General features: G+C 37.5%; 1 protein-coding gene across 3 annotated transcripts in view; it reads right to left on the bottom strand.

Moving 5' to 3' along the window:
- The window catches only part of esrrga (estrogen-related receptor gamma a), a 114,407-nt gene that overhangs the window by 75,348 nt on the left and 18,629 nt on the right, over nucleotides 1-20,430 (bottom strand). For all 3 annotated transcript variants that reach the window (XM_056477162.1, XM_056477163.1, XM_056477164.1), the window contains 2 exons: nucleotides 12,917-13,332; nucleotides 8,751-8,867 (listed from right to left, as the gene is read on the bottom strand). In XM_056477162.1, the coding sequence (XP_056333137.1) occupies nucleotides 8,751-8,867; nucleotides 12,917-13,332 (533 nt within the window). The remainder of the gene's footprint in view (nucleotides 1-8,750; nucleotides 8,868-12,916; nucleotides 13,333-20,430) is intronic.

Raw genomic sequence — 20,430 nt, 5'->3', positions numbered from 1 at the left:
AGCAAAGATAGAGCGTTCGGCTTTTCTCTATTAATTCAGCAGGAAAAGTCCAGCACAGTCTGTAAACAGAGGGAATAGCGGGAGTGATCAGGTGCGGAAGAACACCTAGAAAAAGCGAGAATGAAGTAACAGACCTGTTGTATGGTCGCGTCCCATATGGGATACTTCTGGGTCTGGACACGGACCTCGATCTGCCTGTCAGTGACCACTGATCTAGGCTATCTTTGCAACATTAACAAAAAATGACATTCATTATGTTTTTTTGTCTGTCTGAATTTATACTGAGTGTCTGCTGAAGCACTGATGGCAATGTGCTGTGATTTGGCAGAAGAGGTACTAAGAGGTGATTGGACAGGTCTTCACACTAGGTATGGATGGGAAAGGTAATAGGCGTACAAAGGCGGAATTTCTTTGTTGCAGTTGTTTTTAATAACAAACCAATTTTAATAATGCATATTCTGAACCGCGGATCACAGGGCGCACTGAACCATGGGAGAACAACAAAACGATACATTTTTTAACTGAAAACCCTTCTATCCCTATTATTAACATATTGGCAGTTTTTGGTAGCTAAAAAAGTATGATCTTATTCTACATCCTTAATCCTACCCAATACCTGAACTCAAGTACTACCTTACTAACTATTAATAAGCAGCAAATTAATAGTTTATTGAGCTAAATGTAAAAGCAAGAATCTTACCTCAAGTGTAACCAAATTTTGAATGATTATTCAATTCAATTCAATTAATGTTCAGCACTTCAGCGCTTTTACAATGTAGATTGTGTCAAAGCAGCTTAACATATAATTACTAGCAGATTAAAACTGTGTCAGTCTAGTTTTTAGAGTTGAAGTTCAGTTTAGTTCAGTTTAGTATGGTTTAATTTTCACTGCAAATTCATCGATGCGCATCTCCACAAGTCTGAACCTAGCAAGCCAGTGGCGAGGAACAAACTTCACCATTATAAACAATACTTTTCTGAAACTGGATAAATAAGTGCTTTAAATTATTATTAACAATAATAATAATAATAATAATAATAATAATAATAATTTATATATTACAATTATTTTTGATCCACGACAATGATTTAACTTAAAGCAAAGTTGTGTCAGCAAAATAAATCAAAATAAATTACCACAGTGGAAAAATACAGTAAAATCCGATCTGTAATTTCTATAATTGTGCTGTTTTAGAACAGTCATCAATGCTGTTCACCATCATGCTTCAGCCAGTCTAGTCTTGTTTTCTGCAGAATGTGAGTTAGCCACTTATCTAGGCCTGAATTAGTCTTAGTGGCTTGCGAGAAGATGGACAAGAGTTTGTTCTTTAACGAGGAGACGGGTCGCACCTCGAACTGAAGGTGTAGCACAATCGCACACTGCAAGAAAAACAAACCAGCTGTGAGAAAGAGTTGCCATGCTGACATTTAAAAGCACACACAGAGGCGCTATCTAGGAATAAAGTAGGGCAAACTACAGAGAGGGAGAGCGACTGCATAATGATATCACCCCCCTGAGAGCTCTCTTTAAGACGCTGGCTCTCTATTTTGGGGAGGCAAGAGTGGGGGAACGTGGTGGGTGGAGGGTGGTCTCAGACGGGTCCTCTCCTCAGGCTCTAAATGAATGGCGGCGTTGCATAATCCAGCGAGCCTCGGCCGCTGACAGCACCATGATTTATGCCCCCCGTCAGAGGAAGAGAGGGGCGAGAGAAGGGACGGAGTGTGCGAGAATGAATGAGAGAGAAGCAGAAAGAAATAAAGGAAGAGAGAAGGAAAGTAAGATGTAGAAATGAATGGATAAAATGCAGAAAAAAAAAATTGAAGGCAGAAAAAAACCGAGGTGAGAGACAGATGCACTTGACGGGACTCTTGTCAACTCAATCAGTCCTTTTTCTCTCTCATTCACTCTTTCAATCTTTTTTTTTCCAAAGACACTTGGAATGATGGAAGTCAGAGAGCTACAAGTTATCATTTCTAAAAGAAAATGCTTATTATTTTTTCCAGCTAATTGAAAAAAAAAAAAAAAGTTTTGATGGTGAAATGGTGACAATTTTTTACTCAACCCAGGCTTGTTCTGAAAACATACCGCTATATACATATCTGGAGATCGCCAAATATGTCCCAGGAGCTACGTTTTTTTGCAGTTTTTGTTTTCGCAAATTCACCCGAGGCCACTGTGTATGCTTGTCAGTTGACTGATCCACCCTTCTCCTTCCCTAAACCCAACCAATAGTGTTTTCAAAAGCACTGACTGATCTGCCCACCCACTTCCCTAAACCAAACCAAAGCACTGCAGAAAAAGAAAAGCCCCCACTTGATTTTTACCACGCTTTACCACATTCTCACCCTGTTATAAACTTTTTTATTTCATTTACTTTTAAATTAGATTTTCCTGTTATTGTCTTACTCGTTTTCTGGAACCGTTCCATGCTGGACTCGAACCCTGTCTTTGTGGTCAACTCCTCTCTGCATCTCAAGTCCGCCAATGTAGATGACAAGCTAACTGGATAAACTGGTAACCGCAGTAAAGCCGTGCACATGGAGGTAAATAGTCAGCTGGTGAGCATTAAAAGGAACAATCCCATAGCGTTCATTTTAAAGACGAAATGAAGCCATATGTAGTTCTGGCTACATCATTTGCGATCTCCAGAAATGTATATAGGGCTACCTTTTCAGAATGAACCTATGTTGTTTTTACTCATCCTGTCTTTTAGTGGTAATAACTCACCACTTAAAAGACAAGATAAGTGGATGTCAAACTGTAGAAATTTGGCAGACAAATTTGTACAAAAAGATTCATGCTACATACCATCGGGAACTACTGAGAATTCAATAACTACTGGTTTACAGAACTTGTTCAATGTAGAGACCAAACCAGATTTCATGTGGCGCGGCGATAAAATTCTGAATAAAACGTGGTATCGGTCGGTAACTCTAGTGTGGTTTGAACGGGAGCGGGCGGTCTAACAATATGACGCTCCCGAGTCCCAACGTTAATTCGCAACAGCATATCTGTGATTTCCTTATTCTTATTGATCACCAGTACAGCCTCTGCTCATGACTGTTACACATGTTGAACACATGGACCAGTGCTTTCTGCACATGCTTTTTTTTCATGAGTCTGTGAGTGCATCATCTGCATAATGGTCCTTAGAGCGGGCTTTACAAACATGGGAGAGCAAAGTGAAGATGTGCAGTCCTTTATGCTTGCATTAGAAAACTGACATTTAGCCTACAATCCTTGCACATCCTCTTTTTCGGTAGTACCCAATTTTAACGTGAGATTTCGAAAACCAGATCTAAAATTAGCGGGAATGGTTGGGTCGGGTAGAAAACAGGGCTGGTCGGGCAGCGGGAGAAGAAAGGCTGAATATACGGTGGGAGCGGTCGGGTGCGGAATAAAACCTTGCGGGAGCAGGACTAAAAAATTGTCCCGCGCAGATCTCTAGTTCATTGTGGGCTGTTTAGCTGATGAGGAGCCTTTTACAGTAGTGTATATCTGACTACTGTAATCATTAGTTTTGACATGTTCTGTGCCATTCATAATAACGGCGACAATGACCAGCATGCTATTTATTTCACCGAAGGATATCCAGCACAGAAGCAGAGGAATTTTAAGCGGGATCTGAAGCGATGAGACAGGCTTTTGAGTTTTAAATTGCTCTCTTGCTCAGACTAAAAGCAGCGCACACTCTATATGTATGAGTATGTATGTCAGTGTGTATGTGTGTGAGACTTTAGCCTACTCATATCTACAGGCAGGTCTAGCTATTTTGCTTCCATGGCTGCCCGTGTCCCTGGAGAGATGCGGTGAGGAGAGCCACTGCTGTCAGAATCCAAACTCCAGCCTTCGTTAGGACAGACGCTATCTATAACACAGCACAATAATTGGCCCAGCCCTAATTGCCTTCTGCAGGAATTAGATGTTACATATTCGAAAGGTGCATCCCATCACTGCCAGGTTATTTTCTTTCTTTCTCACTCTCTTTCTTATTCGCTTTCTGAGTTTAGATGAGAGCAAATAAAACAATTCAGTGTTTAGCCAGAGAAGTGATGCCACAAATACTTAATCCACCAATCAGCTTTTATTGTTATCGGCCTAAAATACTGGAACAAGCTTCCACCCCACATTAGATACGCTCCAAACTTAATTTGCTTTAAAAAACCTTGAACTTGTTATTTTTATTTTAGTATTAGTACTAGTATTAGTATTGATTGTGTTCAGCACTTTGGGCAACGTTGTGTTGTAAAAAATGTGCTATATAAATAAACATAACTATTAATGTAAATATATAATTAAAATGGTAAAATATAATAATACTATATTAGATAAGAACAAATTATTAAAGTCTCGTATACTATATATTTGTAATATAATTAGAAAATTTCAATAATAAAAATAATTTGAAATATCCTGACAATTGTGTATGTACAGTGATTTTTTAAACAAATATGGACAAACCCAATGTTGTTGTCTTTTCCAATTAAATTTAAATGACAATTTTAAACAAAACAGTTGGGTTTGTCCATATTTTAATCAACGTTGGGTTATGACAACCGAGCATTTTTGTCATCTTTAAAAAAAGAATAATAAAATAAAATAAAATAAAAATTATTTTATTTTATTTTATTTTAAATAAAACAATATAAAAGCTAAATAAAACAAAACAAAATCAAATCAAACAAAACAAAACAAAACAAAATAAAAGCTAAAAAGATAAAATCTAAATAGAATAAAAAAAAGCTAAATAAAATTAAATAAAAGCTAAATAAAATAAAATAAAAAAACAAAAGCTAAATAAAACCTAAATAAAATAAAATAAAAATAAAGCTAAATAAAATAAAATAAAAGCTAATTAAAATGAAATAAAATAAAAGCCAAATAAAATAAAAGCTAAATAAAATAAAAAATAAAACAAAACAAAATAAAAGCTAAATAAAATAAAATCAAACAAAACAAAATAAAAGCTAAATAAAATAAAATCAAACAAAACAAAATAAAAGCTAAATAAAAGCTAAATAAAATAAAATCAAACAAAACTAAATAAAAACTAAATAAAAGCTAAATAAAAATAAAGCTAAATAAAATAAAATAAAAGCTAAATAAATTTAAAAAATAATACAAAACAAAATAAAAGCTAAATAAAATAAAATAGAAATAAAAGCAAAGCAAAATAAAATAATATGGAAAAACTTTCCCTAAAATCTACAATTCTGGCTAAAGACAGAGATATAAATATTCTTCCAAAAGAGCACAAAAAAAGATTCATGGGCTACATTAAGTAGCTCTTTCTGTAGAGAAGGTCATCCTACTGTGTGTGCAGACATGAGACAATAGCTGAGAGTAGCTGAGAATCTACCACTATCATCTTCATCACACATATCATATGCACAATCTCTCCAGCTTGAGGTTCAGTTCACTGAAGAGTGTGTAGCTCTATACGAGTATGCATATATCCATTAGGATCCAAGAGTATACTGTTTTGTGAAGGAGTGCTTTCTCTGCATGCAAGTGTGTACATCAGTGAGTATGTGAGCTGTTTCTCTCTACTGTAAGTGTGTGTAATAAGCACTCTCCAGGCCTGATGTACACCCCTCGTTCCCCTCACGCTACGTACTGTAGTGTGCTTTAGCTCGATTCCCGGCTGCGGTCTCAGGCCAATGCTTCGTCAGGCCGCGTCCCTGTCTCTCTGACTGTCTGTGGATATAATTTTACAGTTGGGTGGCTGGAGGTAGCGGCGCGGCAGGCTGTTGGCCTCCAGGGTCAAACAGAGATGTAGCTAGAGGCAGCAATTTCCTTGCAGCTAAAGCGCGCATGTGCCTGCAAGGTGAGCACCTGCACACACTCTCTGTGTTATTCCTGAAAGCCTTTGCTTGTGCATATGTATGAGTGCTGTTTGTGTGTGTGTGTTTAATGTGGGGGAGTTAAGCTGCAGGTGAGAGCTGTGATAGGTGGACGGATATCATGTTGGGTGCTTCGACTAGCGCTGCGGGGGTTTGGCTCTGGATTTCAGCACTTTGGATGCCTGCTGTACAGAACTGCAGGTCTGTGTTGTGGATGCGTGTGGAGGCTCCTTTCTTTATCAGGATTACTTATCCCATCCCCACCTCCACGTCTCCCAGGGGTGACAGGGCTAATTTCAGACAGATCTTCCCCTTAAGCAAGCTGTTGGCTACGGGTAACATCCTAACCCTTCCCCCAGAAGCCTCCAACTCCAACCAGCGGACACTGACATGTCGGTTTAGCCCTTACCTTGCCAGAACTAGCCAGCCACAGTTAACATCGACTGACAACTAACACACACACACACATAGACTGATCTGGATTTAATCTGATCCCAGGCCAGTGAATTGTGTGCTAAGAAAGAAAACAGCAAACTCTAGCAAATGTGCTTCTTTTTTCATTATTTTATTCAGTTTAATCCCTTTATTAATCAGGGATCGCCATAGCAGAATGAACCGCCAACTTATCCAGCATATGTTTTGCGCAGCAGATGCCCTTCCAGCTACAACCCATCACTGGGAAACACCCAAACACTCTCATTCTCACTCATACACCGTGGACGATTTAGCCTACCCAGTTCACATGTACCACATGTTTTTTAACTTGTGGGGGAAACCAGAGCACCCAGAGGAAAGCCACGCAAACATGGGGAGAACATGCAAACTCCACACAGAAATGACAACTGACCCAGCTGCGGCTCGAACCAGCGACTTTCTTGCTGTAAGGCGATTGTGCTATCCACTGCGCCACCTTGCTGCCCCAATGTTGTTGTTTTTTTCCAATGAAATTTGAATAAAAAATGCTCAGTTGTCATAACCCCACATTGATTAAAATATGGACAAACCCCTCTGTTTTGTTTAAAATTTTCAGAGTGTAAAATAAAATAAAATAAAATAATAAAATAAAATAAAATAAAATAAAATAAAATAAAATAAAATAAAATAAAATAAAATAAAATAAAATAAAATAAAATAAAATAAAATAAAATAAAATTAAATTAAATTAAATTAAATTAAATTAAATTAAAAAGCTAAATTAAATAAATTAAAATAAAATAATAAAATACATTTTTAAAATAATTTTATATTTTTAATATTTTATTTTTATAAAATAGTATTTTGCACTATCTGAAGCCAGCACCTAACCTTCATCATAGTACACATGCTTTCTGATGACGTGACAAGTGATTTGATTTGACCTGTCTTTATATATGTCTAAAACACTGAGATTTGTTTAAAGCATAATATGACAGCATATCATTTTTTTAACAGTAGCTACTTTTGACTAACATACAGTAAACAAAAAAAAAAGTGAGGACCAAACAAAAGCAATTCAGATGTTTTTTTTTTAAGAATATCCACTGCTGAATTGAATTGTTTGTATGCATTCTTTTTTATTTATTTATTTATTTTCCCATTCTTTGTGTGTAAAGTGAGCATGTTTTGGAAAAATGAGAAAATTGATGCATCAATTTTTCAAATGACCCTTATTCATATGTAGAGGGGGACCTCTGTATTAAATTCAAGCACTTTACAACAAATGGTTGTGCCATTGGGTGCCATTTTGATATATGTGTGTATGGGTGGCTAGCAGCAAGAACAAAAGGCTGCTATTTGTCTGGGTGCTCATGGGAGAAGATGCCATATCAAACATGCAACTACATCCCTCAGACCTTTCTGAAAACAGGCCTCTACTTATCAATTACCTACCTGTCAGCGACACCGGCCGTGTAGGCAAATGTCCCTGCGCAGGGCAACAATAGCATTGAATGAGATTGCCATTTGCACGTGTGTATGTGTGTGTGTGTGGAAGAAAAAGATGGATAATATGAAAAAGAAACATTTCACACGGACAAAACACGCATATGCGCACACTCTTCTGCTCAACGCAAACAAATGTGGACCTCTGGGGCATTTGCGCCTGCTGTTGCTCCCCAGCTGTGTTCTTTTGGTATAATCTGAGCTGACCACTCAGGTCCACAGAAGGTAGGCTGGCCGCAGGGTTTGTGTGTGTGTGTGTGTGGTCTCATGTCTCTGTAAATAAGGTGCAGTCTACCTGATCATGACTTAAAGGGGCAGAGCGTTTGTGGCTTCACAGTGAGCCAATAAAGGCCTTCACTTGCGTCTCTAAGAGGTCCTGTTGCTGTGAGTGACAGAAGCATAGCCTACCTCTCATTCCCTCTCACGTCTTCCCTATCCCGCCTATGACGCCAATTCTTTCAGAGGCAGACAAAACACATCCTGTCTGCCTAAAGGAGAAGCGAGGAAACGAGCTGCCATGCTGCATTTCTGCTACTGAAGATATCAGAAAGGACTTTTTTCCCTGTGTGAAGGTTAAAGGCTAGCTCTTCTGTAAACTTTTAACATCAAAAGCGGGAAAGCCCAGAAAGCCAGAGCCTGTGTTTCCACAGGAGAGCGGCGGTTTGAAAATAACTGCTTGTCCATTTGGCAGACCTCTGAGAAAATGCCTCACAGGCCGGCTCTCTAAATAATAACCAGTCTTGTTAGTTAGAACTGGGCCTGGAGGCCGAGACAAAAGATGGTGTTTGGCTGACCGTGAGTGGCCCTCGGGGCAGGAGGCCAACCGGCCCTTCAGTTTCAACCTTGACTTCATTTAAGACCTGTTCTACTTTTTTCCTCTCTTGGAAACCTGTATTTTCCTCAGAAGGCTGAGAGTTGTAGTCGGGCAATGGATGAAATGTTCTTTTCCCACCCCCACCAAACCCTTTTTTAAATCATTCGCTCACCTTCTCGCATCATGCCGACGGTCAGACACTTCATGAAGCGGCAGGCTTGGCAGGACTTCCTTCTGCGTTTGGTGATCTCACATTCATTGGTGGCGGGGCAGCTGTACTCGATGTTTCCTGTGGCGAGGCATGTAGAGAGAAGGAACAGAGAGTGTTTAATGACTGACAACCCAAACTTTATATATCCGTTCAAATTACATTATATCATAGTATTTTAGATACTGCTGATTTTATGTGTTTTTTTATGTTTATGTCCACCAAAGCCATATTTGTTTAATCCAAATACTATAAAAACAATAATACTGTTAAATATGATTAACATTTAAAATAACTATTTTAGTATATTGCAAAACGTCATTTACTTTTGAGCAGGCAAAGCTGGATTTCAGTTTGTTTTTTTTGCTTCACAAATGTATTTAGTGTACTACATGTTGAATGAATTAAACACAATAGAAATCATTATTTGAAAGATAAAAATAGCATTTACAGTGCTCAGCATAATTGAGTACATCCCATTTTGAAAATGAACATGTTTATCCATTTCTCAGTGAATATAGGCAATGTATTTTGGTGCATTTAAACAAAACAAATTTAATAAAGAGATAGATTTATTAAAATGATATTTTAGTCACCAAACATATTTAGAAATCGAAAGATAATACAGTTAAACTCAAGCAAAATATAGCAAAAAAAAAAAAAAACCCTACATTTTTCAATTTTTTTTGCTTCTCTTGATTTTTCCTTTTGGTAAAATTTGTTTTTAATATTTGTATATAACATATACATTATACTAGTTTTTGGACTGTCATCGGAAGTTATTTAGCTAGATAAACTCCAGATTTGGCATCAGTACTGACTAATCTAACGTACAGTTGAAGTCAGAATTATTAGCCCCCCTTTGAATTTTTTTTCCTTTTTTAAATATTTCCCAAATTATGTTAAACAGAGCAAAAAAAATTTCACAGTATGTCTGTTAATATTTTTTTCTTCTGGAGAAAGTCTTATTTGTTTTAGTTCAGCTAGAATAAAAGCAATTAAAAAACATTTTAAGGTCAAAATTATTTTTGAGCTAATATCTTTAATATCTTTAAGCTATATATTTTTTCTATAGTCTACAGAACAAACCATCGTTATACAATAACTTGACTAAATTACCCTAACCTGCCTAGTTAACCTAATTAAACTAGCTAAGCCTTTAAATGTCACTTTAAGCTGTATAGAAGTGTCTTGAAAAATATGTAGAAAGATATTATTTACTGTCATCATGGCAAAGATAAAATAAATCAGTTATTAGATGAGTTATTAAAACTATTGTTTAGAAATGTGTTGCAAAAATCTCTCCGTTAAACAGAAATTGGGGAAAAAATAAACAGGGGGGTTAATAATTCTGACTTCAACTGTATATGCACAAATATAATATTGTACAGATTCCTAATAAAAATATGAATTCAAAAGATAGATTTGTGAGGGGTGTACTTATATATGCTGAGCACTGTATATTAAAATTAATAAAGCACATTCTCAAACATTAAACTCTCAACTTATAAAATATGCAGTACAAATCCAAGCCCGATATGTCACTTTAATAAAGAAGGACTGAAATACAGAACTCACATCCCATCATATCTGCATATCATAAGTGCACAAGAGATTATAAAAAAAATGTCACTGGCTCACCATGTGTCATGAAGCTGGACAGGCAGACCAGACTTACCTAAACCTAAACAAAGATCTGCAGGTCACAATTCACCTCTGAGTGAACTTTTGATCACCTGGTGACCACTAACACAACCCCTGATCCAACCAATCCCTCATCCCTGTGAGCACTGGCATAGATTAAACTGTTATAGTGTGTTCTTGAGCATTGTGAAGCAGTGTGAGGGGGAAATGGGAATGATATATGCTTATGATCAAAACAGCACACAAACAGAAGTCTGGCATGCAATAAAAGCATTTCAACAGCTCTTTGGCTATATAATGAGAATTAGTTGCCAGATATAGTAATTTAATATAACACATTTAGAGTTTGGAAAGGATTATAGCAGTGCTAAAACTATCAGTGTATGGAGAGAATTACTTTAGAACAGCCATTAGAACACAAACACGTGCATGCACACATACACACACAAATGCACACGTCTTGGTCTGAAACAGACACTCACACACACACACGCACTCATGCAATTAACATAGGGCCCGTCTGGGACCTCCACACTGATGAAATATTTCAGAGTTAATCAGACTTTGTAAACACTGATTTGTATTGACTTCTCTTCTGTGAACTGATGTTTCCTCATTAAAAAGCAGATTAGCAGCGTGAGCAGGGGGGCTAAATGCTCAAGACTGCTAATTCAACAGGAAACAGTATTTAAAGTATGCATGTCCATTAAACTGAGCTCCAATATTCATTAGTCAGGTAATCTCCAGAATCCATTAGGGTGTTCGGATTGGGAGGAATCTCTGGATGTGGAATGGGGATGTGTGTGGAGATGCAAGGTGATTCTCATGAGGCTTCAAGCGGGTTGAATGGTCTTAACCAGCTGGGAATGTTTTAAGGGAGGAAAAAATCCTTGCCAATCTAATATAGGTGCTTTCTTCCCAGTAGATGAATGCCAATGGCTTGAGCGCTGTGTCCAGGTTATCAACACATTGGAAAAGAGGTTGTGTGTGTGTGTGCTCGCTGACAGGATAGAGTGATGTGATTTGAGTTAGGTGGCAGTCGATTAGTGCAATGTCCATTGTCTATCACTCAAGCGCTAGGCGAAAGCTTTCAAACAAGATATAAAATGTCCCAGGTGCTTTCTTTTGCTGTCTGTCTTCATACTAAACACTACACTTCCATCATTCATCAGTCATAGTCAAATGCCAATGGAGCTCATTACCAGAGCATGGCCACAACATGACCTTGGACTGACCTAATGGAAGTGGGAAAAGATTTGGGAATGTCGCGGGCTTTCTGAGGTTGAATTTTTGGTGTCCCCCCCAGTATTTCGCCACTGCCTGGCTTTGAGTGCCTCAATTGGGAGGTGATAGATGCACGTTGTCAGGTTGCATTGGAGGAATGCCACTGCAATGCCAGCTGCCGGTGAGTTGAGTGGCCGTGGCACCCGTGCCACTGCCTGTCCCAACGCTCCCAGCAGAACCACAGTCCTGACGCCTCTGTTTCCCTGAACTCCCCAACCCAGATCCTTCCATCAAAAACCAGCCAGTCTGAAAAGTCAATAAATGTCCAGCTGGATGGCATGCTTTTGGAAATCACCTAGAGTTTTATTGGCTAATGGGATGAAACATACCGATATGTCAAATTCCCATCTTTCAAGTTTCTGGATTATGCTCAGGTGAGGCATAATATCTGACCCAATTTTCAGCACCTACTTTGTTTCTCAGAGCTTCACTGCCACTTATAAAAACTACAAGTTACAGGACAAGTTACATCCTGCAGTGTTTCCTCTAGGATTTTTTACAGTTGTGGTGGCAGACTCTGTTGGGCTTTTTACACAGATCTACCAACTACCTGTGGTGTTATTTCATTGTCAAATGTCGTGAGCGCAGTATTACAAGTCGAGATTGCATTCATGTAATACCAGCATGTGAATCTCTGTGCTCGAGCGTTGATTTCCTCTGTTCGTGCACAAAACTTCTTCTTTCAAATACATGTTGCTCAAGCGCAGATTTTCTTGTGAGCTCTCAAATAAATGTTGCTGAAGTGCGATTAAGTGCGTTTATATAACTAGTATGCCTCCAACATTTATTAAATTTGCTAGGCATATAGAAGCTGTAATGTAGCCGTGGCGGGATGAATTTTGGTGTGGCGCCCCGCCATGGAAGAATGAATGTGGCGGAAACCACGTCCTGGTATATTCAATTAGCACTAATCTCTGGTTTGGAATGACTGATCAAGTTTGTTAATCTAAAGCAAAAAGACAGGAAATCTTTATTGCTTTGCAGCAAATACCAGCGACTAATAAGCCAGAGCATTACCTCACTGTGGCTTTACACATCTACTGGATGGAAAGCAGCTTAGGCGGCGTAAAGCCAGGGGATACTGGATGTATGGAATTGCTTTGCACTGGTTCTAGGTGTTGCACTTTGACTAAGTCCCTCTAACTCTTAACCTGCCACCTAAACCTGGACAAAGTTCTAGCTGAGGGAGGGTAAAAGCCAACCTTGAATGGTCCTCTTGAAAAAGGCCTTGCAGGCCTCGCAGGAGGCAACGCCATAGTGGTAGCCAGAAGCGATGTCCCCACACACCAGGCACAGGCGCTTGGGCATGGAGTTTAGCATGTACTCGCATTTAATCTGTGAGTCCTCCGTGATGGTGCTGGAACAGTCCTCATAACGCTTGGCACCAGTTCCGCTGGGACCCAGAGCGCCTGTTGGGCCATAAAGAGTGGGTGAGTCCAGGCCGTTCTGATGGCCGTTCATGGTGGAGCTGTAGCTACCGCTGGCGTCTGAGGAGCCGCCGGGGCTGTGGTGATTTACGCTGTCCGTCAGTGAGGCGGGGCTGGATGGTTCCGTCTTTATGTAGGAGGGGCAACTCGACTCAATGTGGCGGTCCTTGCTGGACATTCTGCAGAGCAGCCTAAAAATGTGAAACAAATTTGAAGTGTTAGTGAATATCATTAACAATGAGAACATCTCCTTTATGAAAAGACAAGAGATCTAAAGTGAAAGAACTGCTAGAAATTACATGCATTTTTCTTATCAATCCATTAATGGTAACATTAAAAACGGCAGTCATCAAATATGAATTCGGATATACTATGCATCACTAGAAAAGACAACATAAGATGCCTTAAATGGCATTGTTCTTGTACATTCATATTAGTCCAAGATGATCTTTTGAGAAGGCACAACTTACAAATGTCACCAAAACAAAGCCATTAACAAATACAAAAGAAATAGAAACATACAACCCAGCCCCCCTAGCCCTTCATCCTGCACATGGGTCCATCTCCACCTCAGACGGAGAGAACAGAGCATTCGGCATCTAAAAAAAGCCCCTGATTGTGAATTCAGAATTCTAGTTTTTTAGCATGTTAATGACTTCTCTGAGAGGAAACATAAGAGGAGAGGCATATGAGAGCCAGTGTGCCACGGTCCCCTGGGTCTCACTAAAGTGTCTGAGTGGTTGTATATCTACACGGCTGTAAAGAAGAGAGCTAACATCGCTACGCCAGCACAGTGTGCAGCCAATTGAGTTCTAAAGAAATGTGGCACAACAAATCCAGTCATGTCCTAATGGTTTTAGACCTTGATATTTATACACTCGGACCGTTCCGATTCATTTGACATGGTGAGGAATTACATGAAATTATTCATTGTAGAGCTAGAGAGCATGAGCCAAAGCATGTCATTTCTCCAGCACCAAAATTTTCCATCTACGCACACCAAAAAAAAGTGCTAAAGGCTTTTTCTTGTGATTGTGGATCAAGAGGTGGGATCCGGTGATCAAATGCACCATGACAGATGAGCATCTGCAGGGCGGAAGGGAGAGGGACAGTACTGAAAGCTCAGTGCCATCACTCACTTTCCAGTCAATATCAACTTGTTCTACATGACTCTAATCAGTGTGGAGGCGCAAAGCACTTCCATCATCCTCGCCTGTGGCCAGTCGCCATACACGTTCACATGCATCGATGGAGAAAAAAAACCCTGCAAAAAAATCAACTATACAGACACAAACACACAGTATCAGTCCAGTAACACAAACAGACACCCACACCGTCAAAGCCAGAGAGTCTTCAAAGGCAAACAAAAGAGCAGGCCGAACACACCCCACCCACCCTGCGTCGCTCGATACCACCAACCCATTTACTTGAAGCCCCCTCCACCCACACAGCCCTGGGAGAGAGGCCTATTAATGAGCGCTGTAATTAATAGATATCTCTGCTCTGTCTTACAGGAGGCTTCAAGGCCTGCAAGAGTGGATTAACAGTTTCCCCTGTCAACAATCCAGAAGACCCTAAGCTGGGTCCTGCAGGGCGTAGAGGGGGTGGAGGGCGGCACTTCACCGCAGCTCAGTCAATTAGCTGCACTTCAATATCTACATTAGGCAAAACGCGACTGTTCGGGGACTGTTTGTTTCTCTAAAATCCTCAGAGGTCTTGGGGGTTGTGATTTCACATAGACAGAGTGTGAGGTCACGCTTGAACGTGCTCGCTTTTCCCCTTAACTGCATTAGCGGCAAGGTGTGTAAAAAGCTGAGATGATGGCGGTGGAACAAAGTCGTTATAGAGGCGGGAAGAAAATCACTGAGGATTTATACAGACAACACATCAGGACCATTTTAACATGGAGATGGAGGGGAACAAATAAAATAGGCAGCCTGGAAGACCACACAAAGGTCTTTTTAATTAAGGAAGCCCGCTTCTAAATGAGGGCTCTAAAATCCGGTCAGCTTGTAAAAGATGACTTCGTCTGAGGCCCATAAAGCAAGCGAGCAAGAGAGAGAGAAAGAGAGTGAATGAGAGAGATCTTTAAAGAAACCAGACCACCTTATCATTCAAAGGAATCTGAGAGAAGCAGACTAAACAAAATGTGTGTGCATATATATATATATATATTCACAATATATACAACACAGCAACAATATTAAGCTAAAAGAATGATCGATTAAATGAATTCAAACTAATTGAAAACTATAATAAAAATAATAAGTGACAGCTTCAGAGTCAGTTGGAATTTCTGTGTGGAGTTTGCAAGTTTTCTCTGTGCAACTACACCCAATATGGCCCTTTCTCAACTACAAATTGCTTTTAATGAACTTCAACATAATTTATTATTCTGAGTTAAAACTAGTTTTAAATGCCGATAAAATAAAACCTATGTTATTTTCAATTTATTTAACAAAGTAAGCAAAGGCAAGGTTCTATTACTACTACTCTTGGCGCAGATATTGAATTGGTGTCCCAGTACAAATATCTTGTAATTTTAATTGATGATACACTTTCTTTTAGTTCTCACATTCAGCAATTGGTGAAAAAAATAAAAGCTTTAGACTTCTCTTTTAGAATTAAGAACTGCCTTTCTTTTGATGCTAAAAAGAAACTGGTTGATGCAACATTTATGTCGATATTGGACTACGGTAATGTTATCTACATGCTTGCATCGTCTTAGTGTGTTGTATTCTAGGGTAGGTTGGTCTGCTTTGTCAATTTGTAGGCTCAAGCATTGGCATATCTTTGTTTACAAATCTATATCAGGCTTACTCCCATCACATCTCCAGAAATACATTTGTAAAAAACCTGTCCTTAGCTATGGCCTTCGGTCACAGGATATTTTTTACTGTCTGTTCCTAAAGTGCAGACTGAGATGGGAAAAAAGGTTTTTGAATACGCACCACCTTATGCGTGGAATAATCAACAAACAAAGCTGCCGTTTAAAGAATTGATTTCACTAAATGCTTTTAAAATGAGTATCCTGATTTAGAAATTGAAACACAGACTTATAGATGTTTTAAATAGTTTGTTTATCAATGTTTGATTCATGTTAACACTTAATTGTTTTTTTGTTTGTTGTCTGTTGGACACATGTGACATGTAATCTTGGCCAGGACGCTCTTGTAAAAGAGATTGTTAATTTCAATTTGTTTTTCTTGGTAAAATAAAGGTTATAATAATAATAATAAAGTGTTCGCGTGGGTTTCCACTGGGTGCTCCAGTTTCCCCAGCAAGTCCAAACACATGCGCTATAAGTGAATTGGGTAAGCTAAATTTTCTGTAGTGTATGTGTGTGAATGAGAGTGTATGGGTGTTTCCGAGTTTCGCCTGGAATGGCATCTGCTGCATAAAACATATGCTAAATAAGTTAGCGGTTCATTCCGCTGTGGCGACCCCTGATTAATATAGAGACTAAGCCAAAAAGAAAATGAATGAATGAATAATATTTAAATAAACATTTATAAAACTGCTGTAAAAAGGGGAGGGGGGGAGGGGGGGGTTGTGACAGAATAAGTACTATCAGAAGAGGACCATTTAAATATTTCATTTAAATATGAACCGATAAAAATGTATCTTATTCATTAGATTTTTAAAAAATACAAAAGTTAAAAGCTAATAAGAGAAACAATAATAATAAATAATTAATAATTAATAAATAAAAAATCCGAAAAAATTATAATACTAAAATTATTAACCGAGGTATTTGTAGCATTAAGTAAACTATAAAGTTAACTAAAAAAGTTACATTGAGGTAAAAATAAAATAAAATCGCAGCAGTAATGCAATCTTAAGAGCACTTAGACTTTCAGCCATTAATGCATTCTGTTGTAAAAGCTCAGTCCAAAATGTGCTGAGTCAAGGCACCTGTTTCCTTGTATTGTAGCGAGAGGCAATCGATTATGAAAAAGCTCCTATTACACCCCTAGCACAGCATCACGTACACCCATGCACACACTCGTTCTCACAGACAGGTGTCGTGGGGCGAGCGAGGGCCACAAAGGTATTCCAGAACATTCCACTAATGTCAAGGATGCATGTTGTATATTTATACATGGTGTAAAGCCGGTTAAAATCAGTGAAAACACAAGCACCAAACACTGTTTACACTCACAACAAATTCTCTCAGGCTATTTTGGGTAGCCGAGACAAACTGGTTTCAGTGAGACAGCTGAGAAACCGCCTACTGTCCTGAGTGTGAAGTCAAAACGGCGGATAACAAAAGAAAAAAAGGGGCCAACGTTAAAAGAGCCCCTCGTGCTTTACAGCGGCGCTCTTAAGACTCTCAACAGGAGACACTTTGCTCTATAACTTTGACTGAAAGTTATTAGCGCTCTCTTTCTCTCGCTGCTCTTTGAAATTCTATGACTCTATTAATCCAAACCTGCAATATTCACAACTCTCTATAAATTCAATTGTCAGATGGTGGATTTTTATTCCGGGCTGCACTCGAATCCAAAATTAGAGGCAGTAAAATTCACATTAGCTCTAAGAGAAATGGAATTCTAAAGCCTATATTTTAGAAGAAAAGAAAGCCCTTTTCCGACAGAGAAGAGACTATTTGAGAGGTAATGATTTTATCTGTTTTCACCACTGCCTGGCGCCGAGCTTCAATCCCACAGTGTGCCATTAACAAAAGGAGTTCTTATGCTGAAAAGCAGTGGAATTTAGTTTAAGCTTATGAATGGAAATAATAATAGTCAAGTGGAAGGGGAGAAAAAAAGGCGGCAGACAAGATATATTAAAAAAGGAGACATAAATCGGTTGTTCTTTATTGTTAGGGATGTGATTGGGCATTAGAAATAGTACTGGATTTAGCAAATTCTACAATGCTATACATAAATCGGTTGTTCTTTATTGTTAAGGATGTGATTGGGCATCATAAATTGTACTTGATTTAGCAAATTCTACAATTTTATACAAAACACTGTCATCGTGTTCCGGTTCTAGTGTAAGTTTGTGACCGGTACAGAATAAAAAGAAATGACACTGGCTTTTCTACTGAGTAGTGCTGTGTATTTGCTGATTTAAATAAGCTGACGTTGCTGGCTAACACACATGAGGATTTGTCGAAAAACGATTCATAGACAGAATGGGAAACATGGTGAAGACTGGGTTGTAAAAATACACATGCAGAGAAAGTTGCATTAAGGGTAATATCTATTACTGAATAATACAAATATAATACAAATATAATATAATATATTATAATATAATATAATATAATATAATATAATATAATATAATATAATATAATATAATATAATATAAAATAATATAATATAATATAATATAATATAATATAATATAATATAATATAATATAATATAATATAATATAATATAATATAATATAATATAATATAATATAAATATTTGACAAATATATACACTGTAAAACCTAAGGTAACTCAAACCATTTGAAGAAAGCAATTGCAACAAACCATTTAAGTTCAAAAACTAATCCTAATGAGTACTGTGAACTTTATCCATTTGAGTAAATGAAGCAATTTGAGCACAGTAAAACCCAATAAATAATAAAGAGAACTCAAACCAACTGAGTTCTGTAAAACCCAATAAGTTAAAGACAACTCAAACTGAGGAAACCAATTGCTACAAACCATTTGAGTTAAAAAAAAAACTAATCTACATGAGTATTGTGAACTCCATTTAAGTTGAAGTAATGAGATATTTAAATAACTCAATACCTTCAACAATACTATTAAAATAAATTAAAACATTAATTAATAAATGCACTTCCAGCCATTTCCGACTATATATACTGTAATAATGTCAGATGGCCAGTCACTGTACAAAGTACGGAAGTGTGTTCCTGATCTTATCCGGACATCAAATATTAAAGCCTCTATTTGCTGAAAGTTAAAAAATCAGAGTGGATCTGCGAGCAAAGAGATTATTGTTTTCTTTTTGTTTTCCTCCTGCTGCTCACTCGCTCTTATTTATGTGTTCAGGCAAGGTGTCACAAATCAGCAGGAAAACAATTTTGGAAAACGCAGGCACTTGGCAATGACAAGGTGTCATTAGGCTGTTTGATCCAGTGCTCTGACAACTATAGAGGCAAACATATAATCATTGCATTAAGGTGCAGCCACTGAGAGTTTCTCTGTCTCTCTTTGCCGGAAGCAGTAAGTGTGTGCGATCACGAGTAGCTGGAGGCGACACAGCCTGCTAAACGCTGGAGTAAAACTGCCCATGAGAGAAACCGACTGTTCAAATGCACACAGCTCTTCACAGACATTCAGATGATTCAAATAAACTGTATTTTTTATATTTAAACATTTGGATATAGATAAACAGATAATAGAGAACTAAATAAGGAAAATTCCATGATAATGTAATAAAATCAAAGTAACAACAATCAAACAATTGAAACAAGTAAATAAAAAAGTAATACGACTAATAAAATGTGAAATGTGTAAAAGAATTTGAAACATTAATATTATCATAAACATTGGGATCTATAAAATCTAAACAACTATTTTTGTTTGTTTGTTTATTTTACGTTTATTTTTATCATTATTACAAACTTAAAAATTGCAGAATTCTGTAAAAGTTACTTTAATAATAAAGAGAATGAAAAAATATATAAATAAAAATCAGACAAACAAGCAAAGCAAACAGTCAACCAATTAATCAAACAAACTATCAGACATTTTTTCACGAAATTTGAATATGTATTAAAAATTCTGAGTAAAATTTCATGCAGATAATATATACTAAAAAAAACTGAAACATTTATATTTTAAAACCTATAATATTTTCAGTGTCAATATCAATCATTGTTGTTATTGTATAATTGAGAAATTATAGTAGTTTAAGTATTACATTTTCATTTTAAATCTAGTTATTTTGGTCATTTTTAGTGGATTTTAGTGGAAAACTTTAGTTTACTTATTTTTGTTTTACTAATTGAAAATCATGTTTTTTCTTTAAATAAAATGTATTTTTTTTACGTATTTTGTTTTTAAATGCAACACTACATTTATTTTCAAACTTTTTAAAATGAGTTAAAAGCACATTCACCATAGAGAAATCGGTAGGGAAAACTGCCTTCCCATTGAGGGGATACTGATTACACTCGTTCCAGCATGTGAAATACAGACATGCGAAACAGGTTGCCTTTTCCGGCTGTATGGCCAGATCAATTGTTATAACATTACTGGGTTGGAAAGTAGTAATTCACTTCATTGTCGATGGACGCCTGCAAAATAACACCTCTGA

Source organism: Danio aesculapii, chromosome 17, assembly GCF_903798145.1.
Source record: "Danio aesculapii chromosome 17, fDanAes4.1, whole genome shotgun sequence".
In the NCBI taxonomy this organism is placed as follows: domain Eukaryota; kingdom Metazoa; phylum Chordata; class Actinopteri; order Cypriniformes; family Danionidae; genus Danio; species Danio aesculapii.
The sequence above is the reverse complement of the archived record's forward strand: the minus strand, read 5'-3'. Positions and strand labels throughout refer to the sequence as shown.